The 17224-nt window shown below is 33.9% G+C and overlaps 1 protein-coding gene across 3 annotated transcripts in view; it reads right to left on the bottom strand.

The window, feature by feature from the left end:
• LOC123716020 (protein doublesex) overlaps positions 1–17224 on the bottom strand; it is a 131580-nt gene that overhangs the window by 63191 nt on the left and 51165 nt on the right. Inside the window, exons 3-4 of one of the 3 annotated variants that reach the window (XM_045671495.1) lie at positions 15795–15893; positions 12589–12754 (exon numbers count right to left, since the gene is read on the bottom strand). The exons of 1 other annotated variant lie outside the window; for it this stretch is intronic. In XM_045671495.1, the coding sequence (XP_045527451.1) occupies positions 15799–15893 (95 nt within the window). In that variant the 3' untranslated portion in view covers positions 12589–12754; positions 15795–15798. Of the gene's footprint in view, positions 1–12588; positions 12755–15794; positions 15894–17224 lie in introns of those variants that run through there. One more of the 3 variants, XM_045671497.1, reaches the window with a different exon arrangement.

Below are 17224 nucleotides of genomic sequence, written 5' to 3'. Positions count from 1 at the left end.
CCTCACCTCCCCCGGACAAGCAAAAAACCTGGGGTGGCCGCAGAGTAGGCGGAAAATAATAAACGGCTCAAATATAAGTGTCTTTCTCTAACTTTGATTTTGTTCCCTTTGTAGTAGATACTCTTGGGCCGTGTGGCTCAAGTGCACTGGCGCTAATTAAAGATTTTTGTTTAAATAAATAAGAGCTTTCCTCGCTCAACAAATACGTATGGCAATATGGCGAGGAAATTCTACCAGCGTTAAAGGCACTGTACAGGGACAAAACTTTTTAAATGTGTTTTTTATTTTATTTTTATTAATTTTTATTATTACTCTGTAGGTTAAGAAAATTGTAAATACTGTATATTTAATTGTTATGTTTAGGTTTTAATTAACGATTTAAACATTAAAAAATACATATATATATATATATTTAGGTGTATGAAGGGATCTTGAACTAATGGACTACAGTGAACTAGAGAGAGGACGATCGCTTCTAGAGCATACTGTTTTAAAATAAGTGTTGTTTGATGATTTGCTATTTGAAAAGAGTACCGATAGTTTTTTTACGCCGGCTTTTTCTCTCGGCCTACATTCTCTGTCTTCTTTGCCGATGAGTAGGGATGTCTACGTATTTAAATTAAATGACGTGGAATAAGTGATACTTGTATCTTATGTTCCATAATAAACATATTTTATTTTTTATCGAGAGCACAACGGACTTTTCGTGGCCCCTGCTGCGGACTATACCGTGCAACGCCTGGTTGTATAAAGACGCTTTTGAAGTCAGTGACTCGCTCATTCAATGTTTGATTGACAGATTTGATCAGTGCCGTGGTCAGCGGAAGGAAGATATATAATGCTGTGTCAGACTGATATAACTTAAATCTGTTGGCTGTTAAAAATACTTTGAACCCCATATTTCGGCGATACAATGCACAGAGGCGATAAGAACTTGGAGAAACTGGTCGTGACAAAGAAGGCAAAAGATCACGTAGCCGTTCACCAACCAGATGGACCGATCAAGTAAAAGAGTCATCGTCCCCAAAACTGTACCCTGTCATAAGAGAGACGCTGGACAGAAACCCGTGGAAACAGATAGTCCTTTTCAGATACTTCGTTGCTCCACGGCGCTCACACATGAGCTGCCGATTAAAGAGAGGAAAAACAAAGAATAAAACAGTGTTGCCATTTAAAATAGACAAACCTTTATTAGTTCATTGTTTATCTATGACGGTATTTTCTATATGGTAGCCATGGAGCAATCATTCTAATTAATGGAAAATTCTTATTATTAATTGCAGTTTTTTACTATTACTCGTGTTCGAATAATTTAATCAGAATTTATGAATAAACAGTTAGTTGCATAATTTGTTGTAATTTGTTTTTTTTAATTATGTATCAATGTGTGTGTAAAAAATAAATATAATAAATTACATTTTAGACATCCTTTTTCTTTCTTTTCAAAACTTTCCAGGCTTATATTTTGTATATGTATTAATGCCTTGTTCTATAAATAACCAAACAGACGTAACATATGTCTTAAATATAAAAAAATGTAAATCTAAACTATTCTCGAATTTGACACACACATATTATAATTTTCCTCCCTTTAGTAAGTGTTTAATTACTTCATACACAGAAGATTTTTATATATAAAGATTTAATGTGTTAAAAAAATTAATTAATTAAAGTATATCGTAAAATACTGCATCGATACAGTTTGAAATCGTGGAACTATTGAACATTAAGATTTGCACATAAAACTAAAATAGAGAATTGCCATAATAAATAGTTAAAATGTTGCCAGTACTGTTTATATAAGACTACGAATTCACTTTATACATACATGTCTACTTAATGTTTATGTATATGTTAATATTTATTAAATGACCGAATTTACAAAATTATTATTACAAATTTAACGGAAATTTATTAAGTTTTTTTTAACAGAGTGGTCCGAAGTAAACAAGAAGTTATGATTTGAGAAATTTTCATTTCCTAAAACTTAATATTACCTTCAACACACCCAATAAACAATGATAAATATGCGTATGTCCAACGCAAGGTCATCAGTACCAATCTAGTGGATAGAATTAAAATGACACAGGATGTAGATTTTTCGAATCTTAATAAGAATTAGTAAAAAAAGTAAATTTTCTTTGAAAAACGCAAAATAAATGATAACAGTGCAGGGGTCGAGCTTAAGGACGTTGAACAGTTTTTTGCAGCTGATGTCCCCATCTAACCCCTAGTTGCGTTTGAGCCATGACTGTTTTGGCCACCTGTATAACATGATAACAGCACCGTCCACGCTTTAGCAAATCGCGTAAAAACCGCTTTGGTCGCGAACATATTAGCGGACGTCAAAATTCAAACTAAGAATTCCAAAACCATTAAAACGCGGCAATAGGCGAATCTGTCAAACATATAGCTCATTCCGAACAGTTAACGCTTCTGCGATCATTACTACACATTTTCCATAAACTAGTTGCTCGTAAAACTGCACATATGTTTACCGGAGCGAGGTGCAGCACCTTAAAAGCATTGGTAATATAACAAAACGTCTGGACCGAAATTGCCCATAAAAGTCGGACGGCGTTTTCCAACTAAAGCTATGAAACTGAAACGCTGGTGGAATTTACACCGTCTACATTTAACGTTCGTGACGTTAGCCTTAGTTTAATTAAAGCATTTAAAGTTATTATTTGGTCACATGCAAAGCCGAGAGAGCACTTTCCGGTGGTTCAAAACGGTAGCACACGCAGACGAAAGGTTTGTGCAGTCCCCAGGTAAACTGACACACACGCAAGCCCTCTGGCATTGCGAGTATCCAAGGGCAGTAAGTTTTAACATCCGGTGAGCCGCTTGCCCGTCTACCCCCTGTAAAAAGACATTCAGAGAGCATGACGTCCCCATGTCAAAAATTCGCTTGTCTCTTTGAATTTTTACTTTCAGCCAATTAAAACATATTCACGAACTAGGATATCATACTGGAGTCATAATTTTGCGTCTGACTCTCAGGACTGGGACATCATAAAACAAATATGGTCATCCGGGTTCAATAACCTGATAGCTAAAGGTAGGTAAAAAACTCTAAAAGGAAAAAACTTTACATAACAGTCGTAGATAAGTATTTATTTACAATTAAAAGATTTTAATACAATTATATCAGAAATTATTTGCCATATATGTTTGTATGCAAAGAATTCCTTGAATGTTATTTTAAATGTCGTGTAAACTGGAATATTATTTTTCAATACAGTTTCCGGTATTCCACGTTAAATAGTTTTATGACTTTAATTTGAAAAGGGACATTTAAGTTTCCAAAAAACGCTTAACAAACGTGTCTATAGCGTCCTCTAACAATCAATTACCACAACGTTAATTCAATCAGGTTTTTGTTCGCAAACATCCATTACTGAAGGTTTCTAAGGGTCTTGTATTATTTATATTATCTTTAGTTATTGTCTACCAATACGTCTTCAAACTCGATAAACGTAGTAATTAGTTTGATAATATTAAATACTACTAATAATACTTAAAATACTTTAATGGGAAGGAATTTTTTTAAACTACTAAGTTATCTGTATCTATAATACGACAAACACGATATAAACACCACTAAACAATTGAAAGTGCTCTGTGGCGCACTAAAAATATAATTTTATTTTTATCTAATTCAACATTATATTAGGATCTAATGCAATATAATACGTGCTTGACTAAAGCTTCGTCTGACAGCCATTTACACCTGAAAGATTACCGCGTAAGCCGCAACAATGTAGGGTAGTTCAAACGTTAGCGGATTATAGTTACCCTCCCACAGATAAAATTTCACTACTCGCTTTTACAAATAATGATGTTACATTAATACTTGTAAGAAAGTCTTAGAGGCATTTAGTTTTGTTGCCTGCTTCGTATATGGTCTGTATAAATCTCTGAAACGAGTTAGAATAAAAAAATCTTATGCAGAACATCAAACAACGGAATGTTACCTGGGCCATGTGTTGCATGACCACCTTCAATGGGTAGAATCGAGGGTAAAAAATTGGCAAAAACGTTGGTAGTAGAAAACATCATAGCTTCGTACACGCTTCACGAGACTGATGACCAATCTCCATAATGGAGATGGCACCAAAAGAAGACCTTTTTCTCCCTTTACTTTGAATTATCGATTAAAGCAGCAGCGCAAGCTGGAAAAGGTGCCTTTTTATATAACGGGGCAAAGGGGCAGACGACTCACCTGATGTTGAGCGATGATATACGTATCACCTCGACGTGCATGCTTTCACAACAGCGATTTTATGGCATTTTTTGCCGCGCACCACCACTTTGTGAAACCAGCACACAAATCGACTTAGGCTCCTTCGAGACAAGAGCGTACCAATTCCGAAAAGGCCAGGCACTTGCGAGCCTCTTGACAGTGGGGTCTATGGGGTGGAAATACTTAACATCAGGTGAGCCTCCTGCCCGTTGACGCCCTATTATTTAAAAAAAATGATGCCGCTTGAACATAAACCTTACCAGAAGGCTCGTAGGTGTGCTGTCGGCCTTTTAATAGTTGGGTTTCCGGTCTAACCGACTGAGGGTCCGGAAATATTTTTATTTGCTACGACTTTAATAATGTGGCTACACAAACGGTCATTCATAAATATATATATTATTTGGAATAGATTTGCAGGAATGGGGTTTTATTAACCCTGGAATAGAGTAGGTTTAAGGGACATTGGGTAAATAGAACTAGTCTAGACTTTAATAAAGAGAAATAGATCTATAAACTCGGATCTTACATCAGGTTACGAGGTTCGTTGTAAAAAGCGTAAAACGAATGCGTTGGAGTTTTATATCCAGGAATGTATTTACGACATTCCGTTTGCGAACGTAAAATTTTGCTACTGCAGTCGAAAGACTATGGGACATAATTTACAAAATCAATAATACGACTCGTAATTGCTACGAGTCGTAAATAGTTTCTAAAGAAATAAAATTTGCTTGTTTCATATATCGGTACATTTTTTACCATTTTAAATATATTAACGACGTTCCATTTTCGAACGTAAATTTGTTACTACCCTCATTACTTTAAAGCAAAATATTTAAAATGGATTAGACCAATGAATGTTTGCTATTGATGGTGGTTGATGGGTGGATGACATCAAAACGGCTAAATTGAGCTGGATGCAGCTTGCCCCTGACAGAGATACCTGGACATCCTTGGAGGAGGCCTTCACCAGCGGAGAGGTTCTCTTTTAAAAATCTTATTAGGATTCAGTTTACTTTGATTTTTGAAAAGGCTTTTTTATTTTTAATTATTTTTTTTATTATTGTCGGTAGCAAAAATATGATAGTTTATCACTCTCGTTTACCTAAACACGACTTAAAAAAAATGTTAGCAAAATATCTGTCCATATTTTGCTAACGTATATTCGAGAATGGGGTTACACTTCAAAAGGAATTATGTAAAAAATAATAATGTCAGCAATTATTATCTAGCTTAAGGGTACTAAAAGATTTACTATGCTACTAATAACCTTCACCTCCTCAATAAGTTCCTACTATATCGTTAACCTGAGCCAACTAGATTTTAATTTAAAATTACATAGATAAGCTTGTTTGTGATATTCCAAGCACAGCTTAGCTCTTTTCAATCTACGAGACGCAATAAAAATATGCGATGCGCCCGGAACATAAAATGCGGAACGACAATGAATTCCTGAAAAAGATAATGGCATCTCATCACAGCCGGGAAGGACAGAAAGAGAGAGACGATGGTAATAAAACTTTTGATAGGATCCAACGGAATCCGCGATATCGGACGTAGTTTTAGTATCCTCCTGTATCGTCTAGCTTTAACTGTTGAAATTTTCTAATACTCGATTGGCTTCACGTACTCAAAGGGGCCTTGGCTAAACAGTTTTGTACGGAACGTAACAGAGTTCGATTTCCGTTTAAATTATAACAAAACTCAGCTCACGTAACTGCTAAAGTATTAGTCGTAAATCCTAGTCGTGATTTTTTGTTACTTTAAGAAGTAAACGAGGTACTAACTTTTATATAACTTATTTCCACACTTTGCCTTTGCCAGACATGGTTTGAAATAAGGTTATTAATTTATGTCTTAGTAGTTTGATTGTTAAAGAAAAAGATAAAATCTTTAATCAATTGTTTACAATTGAAATCAAAATAGATTCGTCCAGGGCAAAACAACCGGACCCCTGTTTTTGATTGTATACGAGTGTGGTCAATTTGTGGTGACACGCTTTTCCAACTTAGCCACTGTCGAAAACAACTGACACTCTACCGTCAATGTAATTTGAACTTTGTTTGAATAAATATAAAGTTCACATTCGACTATACACAGTATTCAAAACATACAACCACAGAAGTTCAGAACTGTTTCAAACTTAAATGAAGTAACAATTGTCTAATTTTCACCCGAAAAGTTTGTATTAATTATAATTCAATTGTTTTGATTTCTCGAGCGTTAAATGTGGACAAATTTCATTGTATTGGAGATTTTTCTGGTCTGGCCCAGCGACCCAAAGTCAGCCTTGCCTTTGCTGGAAAGACTCCATGTGATGCGAGCCCCAAGTGATCGACTGGCAAGTGTTTTCTTTCGGAGGCTCTCTTTTCCTTTAACTATATAAATACATTTTTCGATATATTTATATATATATAGTTCGTTGGGAAAGGTTCGGCAAAACATAATTTCGTTTAATGCCGCTCAGTATGAATGCTTGACAGATCGTAAATATCAAATTATATTTTCTGATTAAATTTTCTGAATTGTGGATCTAAAAACTATAATTATATATATACTTAACTGGATAAAATTATAGGCCTTGTGCCTTAGTACGATTTTTTAAATGTAACATATTCGCGACAAAAAAAATCAGTCTTATAACCCTCTTTTAACTAAAGTACCCATTAAACTTTTATTAACTGACATGTCATTTTATCACAGCGTAAATATAATTTGACATAAAGAAACGAAAACGTACGCATGAATAGATTAATTAATTAAGACATAATTTATATATACATATATAATATATTTTAAAGTAGTAAACTAATAATTCCAAAAGAAATCTATATAGCCGTCAAAGCGAGCGTAAGCAAAAATCTTTTTTAGTCCCTCTTGAATATTGATAAATTGAAAACATCCCAATCTTACTTGTATACATTAAAAAAAAACAGACATATTTAATAGGTTTATGTCTTCCGCATTGATGGCAACAAATCGTCTATTTAATTTATTATCTGAAAGCATACATTTATATGCTATGACATCCGCCATGTTGCATATATTATGAATAAAAGATTTTGTGAGGCATTTTTGTTTCCGCAAGGTGGTCGCGATGTTAAGAATGAATTGTGATCCATCCCTGCAAGTACTGGACTCTACCTCCTGTAGCTATTTCTAAAAGCGGATGGCTTGTCTGCGAAGGATCACAAACTAATAATCGGGAAAAATAAGGCTCAGCCAAAATAAGGCGATTGTTGGTGGCGCCTATTCTGGCGGGATTTTAGTGGACACACAATCAGAGGACAGTTGTGTATGCACACTCGCGAGTCCCCAGAACCCTCCAGCACTAATCAGTTGCGCCATGTATTTCCCCGAGTAAAAGAAGTTTGTCGCGATGTTCCCAAAGTTTATTTTAGAAAATTTCTGGGACGGACTGGGTTAAGTTCCTCTTCAACCACTGATTTTATTCAATATATTTTTATATTAAATACGATAAAAATAAATCATTATAATCACTGGTATGATTAATTCATGTCAGAGGGTTTAGGAATGTATAATGAAATGGCCGACCGCGGATAATTACGCTTCGTAATTGAATTAGAGTTTAATTGTTTGCAACGTTCATTATTTACACGAGGTGTAATTGTTTGACTACTTCTGTCACGTATGTTCGGTCATGAAGATAAAGTGTCGCATCAATGTTATACTGTTAGAAATTACGAAAAGAAGGAACTATGTTATGAAAGCATTTGCACAAATGCGATGATGATGTCTTGAGATTAAACCGTATTAACGTATTTTCTCTAGAAATTTCAACAATCTTCTGGAAAATTATACATAATCAAAAGATAAGAGCTTCCAACGCCATATTATATAAGCTTGTTACAATTTCAAATACATGACTCATAAATTGCAATTCGAAATTTAAAAAACCTGTTTTTTAATTCTGTCACCGGTCAAGTATATCTATGAAACTATTTTGAAAGTATTTCCTGGTTACATTTCTTTATCAGATAACAACATTCTGCAATAAATGTTACACGTGTAATTGTTTTATTAATAGCTGGTACTTTGCAGGTTTCATTGCTCATTCAATAGCTATTTAATTGATTTTACTCTTTTCATTGAGTGAGTTTTATACAAGGTTCTAGTTGGATAAAAATGGCTTCTCTCATCAGAAATGGTGTTTAACAGAATTATGTAAAAAGATCCAAACAATCTATGTATTGAAATGAATTTCATTGTAGTATTTCCGAACCCATTCAACTTAGGGTTCTTCAAGTAAAGAGAGAAAATGGCAACGCACTCGCGACTTCTCTAGCATCAAGCGAGACTCCTGCCCGTTTGCCCCCGTTATATGAAACAACTGATGCCACATGGAAACATTTCCAGAAGGCTCGCAAATACTTTGATGGCCTTGAAGGACCTAAGACGAATTCGTTGGGTAATATTCGGCAATACATAATTTCGTTCAATGCCGCTCAGTTTGACAGCTATGCTTGACAGATGACAGATCGTAAATGTCAAATTGAATTTTCTGAAAAAAATTTGTGAATTGTGGTTTTAAAAACTATAATTATATATATTTAACTGGATAAAATTATAGGCATTGTTTTTATATGTAAGACATATTCGCGAAAACAAAAAAAAAACAGTCTTATAATACTCTTTTAACTAAAGAATTCATTAAACCATTATTAACTGACATGTCTTTTTATCGCAGCGTAAATACAAAGTCAAAGTCAAAAATCATTTATTCGTATAGGTAACACAATGTAGGTACACTTATGTACGTCAAAAAAAGGAATATACATTAAATTCTTATAATTTTACATTTACTGCCAGTTCTCAAATTAAGGGCGTAGCATGGAAGAGTAGAACTGGCAATAAACTCTCCGCCACTATTAATATAATTTGACATAAAGAACCGAAAACGTGCTTAACAATTGTACGTACTGCATGAATAGATTAATTAATTAAGACATAATTTTTTTACCAAGGAGGTTCAAGTGATTTTCGAATGTAGGAGAAAAAACTCTACGTTACTCTTTGATTTTTGTATTACATACTAGTTTTCCTATTGGACCACCCTGATCGATACAACAAAGTGTCGGTGGTAGAATCTAGCATACGGGCTGGGGGTAATCAATTTTGCGGTTACGAAAAAGTGTAACTAATATTTCTAGTTCACTCTTTTACGACTTTCGTAATTGAAAATGGCTGTACGCAGGTTCTGAATACAATGTTGAAAAAATGTTAAATAAAGTATTAATACTGAACTGTTGTCAGCCACGTAGTCCTGGAATACGAGGCTGTGGCTAAACAACGTACAAAAATCCTCGGAACTGTGAGGTCGCTCCGTGAAGCCTGTGAAATGCCCAGGAGACTTATGTGCTTTTGAAGGAGTTAACGCACGCAGGACTTAACGAACAACGGACCAATTATAAGTCTAAGAGCGGAAAATGAGTCGACCAACAATACAATAATACTGAACTGTCTGTTGTAAGTATAGTATATATTACAATTTTAATGAATCATAATATTTTTTGACTCGTCTTATCATACGCGGGATCTTATTAGATGATAATGATAATGACCCTATATATAATATTATACCATCAGACACATAAAAATAAATCAGTAGCGCTACAATATTTTTAGGTCTGGGCCTCACATTTCTGTATCTGTTTTTATAACCATTTGTCAATCTAATAGGCAAGTAGGTGATCAGCCTCATGTGCCTGACACATGCCGTCGACATTTTGGGTGTAAAGCAAGCTGGTTTCCTCACGACGTTTGAGCGCATTTAAAAAGCGCACATAGAAAGAAACTCCATTGCGAACCTACGAACTCAAGAATGGGAGTCGCACGCTGAACCCACTAGGCCAACACTGCGCCATCATAAATATAACTTGTAAAAAAAAAACAATTATTCTCGCAATGCTTCTACCGTAAAAAGTTGTGAGAACCATGTACAAATTGGTTCAGTCCCTACTTAAGGGTCCCTACGTTCTGTCTTAAGTTATAATGTAATTAGCTTACTTAACAACTTACACTCAATTCAATTTCAAAGATTATTTATTTTGTAACACAAAAATTTATAGTGCTACATATACAGTGTACATTTTTATACAGTATACATTATAATATAGTGTACATTATGATACAGTGTACATTATAATCCAGTGTACATTATTATACAGTATACATTATAATATAGTGTACATTATGATACAGTGTACATTATGATACAGTGTACTTTATAATCCAGTGTACATTATTAAACAACTTATACCGACCACATTAATATTACAAATATTTCAGGCTTGCAATTTTATCCACTACGAAGCACTCCGAGAAAATTATGGTAGGCGATGTTTTTTTGCTCGTCTTGGCGGAGGCAGGTGCTCCAGACTTGTGTATCTGACCGTTAGGTTAGGTTAGGTTAGATATCGCACGGTATAAATAGATCTATACCGAGCGATTTCTGGTATGTTATATACTCAAATGGAGTAGGTACATCGTCTTGTTAAATAAGTACATAATGTTAAGGTTTATAATACATAAACAAATAAAAGTTGTCTTACTCCAATGAAAGATAATAATAATATACTATTTTAATGGTCCAGTCATAACATCATTGCAAAGACTTTTACAATATTTCTACGAATACAATTTGCCTACACGCAGCTCATTATAGGGTTTTTATAGCTTATGCCATTATTGTGATCCTTTTTACAATCTCTAATTGCATATTATAAAAGCTGAAATGAGTCGGCTTATGGCCGGACTCGGGCGAAATATTAAACGAAGATAAATCCAGCATTTTACGGCCTACTTCAAAGAAAACCGATAAAATATGGATATGAAGCAGTTTTTAATTTAAAAGGATTACGATATACGATCTTGTTTGAGTAGGCCTTAAATAGGTATTTTATACGAATGCAGTTGTGTAAAAATATTAGAGCCTTATGGAATTGGCATTTTGTATTGGAGGAACCAAAAGTATTTTTTTTAAATAGAATATATTTAAATAATCAATGTATGTACCATTGCTATGGACTTTTGTCATATATTTATAGGTAGTTCATTGACCCCTTTACTGAAAAAAACATTCGGACGGGAATCGATAAAGTCTTTGAAGGCGTTTTCGACTGCCCCATAAGATTTGAATTTTTTAGCTTGCAAGAAATTATTCGAATTTCTAAAAAAAAATTAATCAGTTAACCTAATACTTGTAAACTTCCTCTACCTAGAAGAACAGTAAAGAAAATCCTTTCCTGCAAGTTCTCATGAGAATTTTTTATTTTATTTCGCCTTATAATAACAGAATATAATTTATTTGATTTTAAATGGCTTTTGTATTTTGGGTGAGATTATAAGCTATAATATAAAATTCGTGTCACAAAGTTCGTTCCCATACTCCTCCAAAACGGATCGACCGATTCTTATGAATTTTTTTATGCATATTCATTAACTCTGAGAATCAGCTACTATCTATATTTCAAACCTCAATTTTTTATTTTTTATTTTTTAGACAAATTTTTTTATTTTTATTTTTATATGATACGACATACAAAAATAAATACAACCCCTATTTTTTATTATAGTAGATAGTTGTTTTTATTGAACTAAACAAATGTTTCCTATAAATAATATATATAATAATTGCCGGGTCAGCTAGAAAGCTATGAAATTGATACAAAGAAGGATAAAGACACAAGGAAGAAGTAGCTATTTGCTAGATAATGGGTTTCCATGAGGGCAAATATATTTGAGAAGCAAACCTCTCAACTATCTCACAATGAAGAAAAACACTTTTAAACTGAAGAACTTAAGAATTTGTTGTGTTAATGTTTACACACTTTTTTTCCTAAAAAAATCCACTCGAAAGCCTAAACATGAAGTCAATTATAAATATTATTTTAGCAACTCCTGAATGCGCCCGTGCTAATAATGACGATTCTGTATATGAGTGGCTATAGGCCTGGCCTGGCTGATTAACCCTGCCACCGGAAACCATTTTCGTACCACATTCGTCATTATCAAGGTCACACGCCAAGGTCATAGCTCGCTTTTTAGTTCTAACAATGTTTTGAAGCAAATTACACATACATTGTATGTATATTTTATATATTTCGGTATGTACTATTACTAAGTAAATATAAATCATGAAATGTCGATATCTATAATATAAATAGTAGAAGAAACCTTTCGTCGAAACATGTTTTAATAATTTGTTTCGATAAAAGCCTCCTTCTTAAATATAAAAAGACTTACCAGGGACTACGTCGCCATCATTGTCTATACATAAGCATCGCACAGCACACACATCACACATGTCTTAAAGTATCATTCGCAAAATAACTTCATAGATGACGAGAACACACCACTTATATTAATTTCGCTCAGCATTTTCCTACGAAAAGAAAATAACACTAAATAAAAATGGAAAAGAACTGACACTAACACTAAACTGTCACTTTTGTTCACAAATTATCGAATTTTTCCAACTTCGTCCGATCACTGCAAAGTGAAAATCATTACTGTGTTGAATTAGTGTGAAACCTTCACGGACTTGTGCAAAACTTGTGTTACATTGTTGAGTGTATTACTACGGTATTCAAATTTAGAATATTATTGTTTAATACATACTATGTCTACCTTCATAGACCCAAAACTATATTTTACGGTAAAAAAAATTATAGCTAATTATGTCAATAATCTAGAAATGTTTTTATTATAAATTTCAGAGACCTCAAGAAAAGTATGTGACTTTTAACGAATTTAACTATACAACATGGGTGTTTGGTACGAAAAATATTCCCACTTCGAAGTGAATGTACAAATATGATGTTTAACTGGATGGGCCTTTATCGGGATCAGCTAACGGATTATACGTCAGAATCTGTATCTTGTCTGAATTAATATCCTATTTTTTTCCTCAATCTTTAACAATTTATTAACCATAAACGTATGATTTGACTGTTATAAAAACAGTACATTAGATTGATTTTTTATAGAACAGGGGGGGGGGGAAACTGGCAGGAGGTTCACCTGATGATAAGTGATACCGCCGCCCATGGACACTTTCAAAGCCAGAGGGCTCGCGAGTGCCTTGCCGGCCTTTCAAGCATTGGTCTAAGTCGAATTGGTTCGGAAATACTTTAGTGGGCAGCTGGTAGAATTAAAATGTAATCTGTCTCTTTTCAATATACGTGTAACAAAGGAGATGGGAGACATCAGTTTAAACGAGAGGCCCACAAAGAGGGGGAGGTGAAATTTGGTAGTTTTATTCATTGCTTTTAAATATATGGAAATTTTAATTTCAGTTTTTTTTTAATTTACTTACTGTATTTCGTTAAAAAATACCCAAAAGCAACAGAATTTTAGAAAGGCTAAGTGGGGGCCCCAACAGTGGTTTTTACAGGCTATAATCATGATTTTAACGTTCAAGAATATGAGTCAGAGTTTATATGTTATAAGGAAGAGACTGGCTGCCCACAACACAGGGAATCCTAGTGTGGTGGCCAGTGCAATTTACTTTACCTAAATATCCTGTATATTGTGTATAATACTTTTTTATTTCTTTCTAATACACAAATTTATTAACTGCTTTGCTCTACGTGATGTGGAGATAAATACTTTTTAATTGAACTTTGGATATCATAAACTATTGTAAGCAAATATTAATTAACATCTGTATTATTATTGTTAACGGTATTACAAAGTGTAAAATGTGACAATTTGACTGTGATTTAAGCATTGCGCAGTGAGCGCTATGAAATTATAGTATACGTAATTGACTTTATTTTGTGAATCATTATTTTTATGTATTTTATATCATTGAATTCACGACTTCTAAAATTAGTTTTTTGTTTTTATTTTGGTTTCGTAATTGTGTAAGTCATAAAAAAGTCTGTTTTTAATTCGATGTATTTTTATACCCTTCTTTTTCCTTTGTTGACTGGATGAGGCCAGTTGCTTAATTTATGTTATCTGAATGTAATGTTAATAAAAAAAAATACATGGTTTAAAAAGTTTCATTTGTTATCTATAGACGTTTTAAAAAGAAGTTCTAGTGTAAAATAAAATTCGCTATCCGAATTTGAAAATAGAATAAACAGTTTGTAAAAAAATGTACAGATATTGATTGCATCTATTGAATCTATTGTGCGTGTGAAGAGATATTGTTAAGTGGAACATATTGCTTGCGTTTTTTATTGCGTTACTTCCGTTTGATTATAAAGTAATGCTTTGAATATATCAAAAGATGTGTAACGTCCACGTGTTACTAAGGCTTTCCATGTGGAGTGTGTCAAGATCTTCATTTGTTTTTTTATTACTGTGTTAATTTTGGGGTTTTTTTTTCATGTAGAGACAAATATACTCAAAGCCTTGACTCGTGTGCGTTTTGTCGTCCTTTTAAGAGGTATGCAATATGAGGTCGTTTTCTAATTGGTATAGGTTCGGAAAATGAATTGGGTCTAAAAACGACAAATATACTTTGCGACTACCGCAACACTTAAGTTACAATGCCAATAGCGTCTCCTCCAACATTGGCATTGCGCATGTGACCAGGCGTGAACTAATTTCTTCTCCATATAATTTTGCCTGTCGCACAGTATATTTATCTAAGAGACTCGTGACAGCGTTAAGTATGACGCCCGTATGTCAAAAAGGTATATTTTGAGATATGGACGTCATACTTCGCGCTAAGGTCTCCTTGGTTCTAAGTGCGCTGCAGAAAGCGCCTTCTAAGACACACCAATTTCGGAACTTCAACGCAAGCGTTAAGTATGACGCCCGTATGTCAAAAAGGTATATTTTGAGATATGGACGTCATACTTCGCGCTAAGGTCTCCTTGGTTCTAAGTGCGCTGCAGAAAGCGCCTTCTAAGACACACCAATTTCGGAACTTCAACGCAAGCGTTAAGTATGACGCCCGTATGTCAAAAAGGTATATTTTGAGATATGGACGTCATACTTCGCGCTAAGGTCTCCTTGGTTCTAAGTGCGCTGCAGAAAGCGCCTTCTAAGACACACCAATTTCGGAACTTCTACGCAAGCGTTAAGTATGACGCCCGTATGTCAAAAAGGTATATTTTGAGATATGGACGTCATACTTCGCGCTAAGGTCTCCTTGGTTCTAAGTGCGCTGCAGAAAGCGCCTTCTAAGACACACCAATTTCGGAACTTCAACGTAAGCGTTAAGTATGACGCCCGTATGTCAAAAAGGTATATTTTGAAATATGGACGTCACACTTCGCGCTAAAGTCTCCTTGGTTCTAAGTGCGCTGCAGAAAGCGCCTTCTAAGACACACCAATTTCGGAACTTCAACGCAAGCGTTAAGTATGACGCCCGTATGTCAAAAAGGTATATTTTGAGATATGGACGTCATACTTCGCGCTAAGGTCTCCTTGGTTCTAAGAGCACGGCAGAAAGCGTCTTTTAAGACATTTTTCGTCGAGTTTGGTCGTTACAAAAATGTTTATTTAGCTCGTACTCTACACATTGTATAGTGTGATTGTATGTATGTATGTGAACAAGAACAGCTATTATTACTGTATTAAAGTCCATACTGGCGTGTCGAGTTCCGTAGTTCGAGACCGTCGAAGATGTTTAGGTTGTGTTTCCGCGCATACTCGTTGATAATCATTTTCCCTGCGAACAAACAACGTGACATATGCAATCGCAGTGCGTTAGTGTTCCTCTCTCATTAGGATTATAAAGGTTAAGGAAATAAGATTTATAGGTCCATGAATAAAAAAACACGCTATTTTCGAGTATTTTTGTGTATTTAAAAGGCTATTAAAGTTATATGAAATATATAAAGGAGTGGGGTCAGTACCTATAGGTGGTAATAAGGGTCATAATCTGTCTGTATATTATAGCTTTAGAATCTCGTATTATCGAGGATGTTTATTAATAAATAAAAATTTAAAAAAAAGTAATATTTGAATGAGAAAGCCGTGTGGTTGTTTTAGGTAAAGCTCTATCTTTAACGCGAACGCTTGATCAACTCTCGTCTGAAAGTGGCTATACAATAAAAGACTTTTAGAAAAATAGTTTAAAATTCTCATTCGAGAAAAAAAGAGTGTCACGCAATAGTTAGAAATAACTTTGAAATTAGATATGCCGATAAGGTATTCATGAAAATAGAGGAGTCAGTTACAAGTACAAGATTCTATATTTTTTTCGTTTATTCACTCAAAACCACAGAACCGGTATATAGGATTAAAGAAATACACAGAACAACTAGGAGCCCTATCGCAAATTAGCGATCTCTTCCAGGCAACCCTAGTTATAAGGTATATATGGTAACATCAGACACTTATGTATAGCTTTTTTGCATTGCAAATGTAAACTTCGATTGCGTGAACTTGTACACAGGCCTATAACTGTGTATAACTGCTTTATAAAGCAAGAAAAACTTATGCAAAATTAAAATTATTTATTAATCTATAAAAAAAATTACACTTTAAATTAAAACGTTTTTAAAACTACAAATACAATAGTAAACTAATTAATAATTCCTAATTAAGATCATATAATGAAAGATATGCAAATAGCTGCCCTTATGGGAAATAATTGTTTATTAACTAAACACATATGCATTTATTATTATATGAATATTATAAATTATTAGAACTAATATAATATACTAATATACATGAATAAAAGGTATTAATAATCGTTTTAAATAAAAAATGAAATTGTCGAACTTTACAACAATAGCAGCCATGTTCTTGTACGTTAAATCTGATATAACTAAAACTATATACTGTCAAGTTCTATATTTTGACAATTAACAAAGTTTAAAACAGAATTGAGATATTTAATATTCATGACTAAATAAATGAAAAGGTCAAGGGGTGGGCAACAAATGAGAGAGAAACTATTGAAACATTCGCCAAATACATTCGCTATAGCAATTCATTGGTCCAACATAACATTACTTTAACAATATTATAGTAATAAATTTATGTTAACTC

Source organism: Pieris brassicae, chromosome 11, assembly GCF_905147105.1.
Source record: "Pieris brassicae chromosome 11, ilPieBrab1.1, whole genome shotgun sequence".
NCBI lineage: Eukaryota > Metazoa > Arthropoda > Insecta > Lepidoptera > Pieridae > Pieris > Pieris brassicae.
This window is presented reverse-complemented; position numbering and strand designations above follow the sequence as displayed.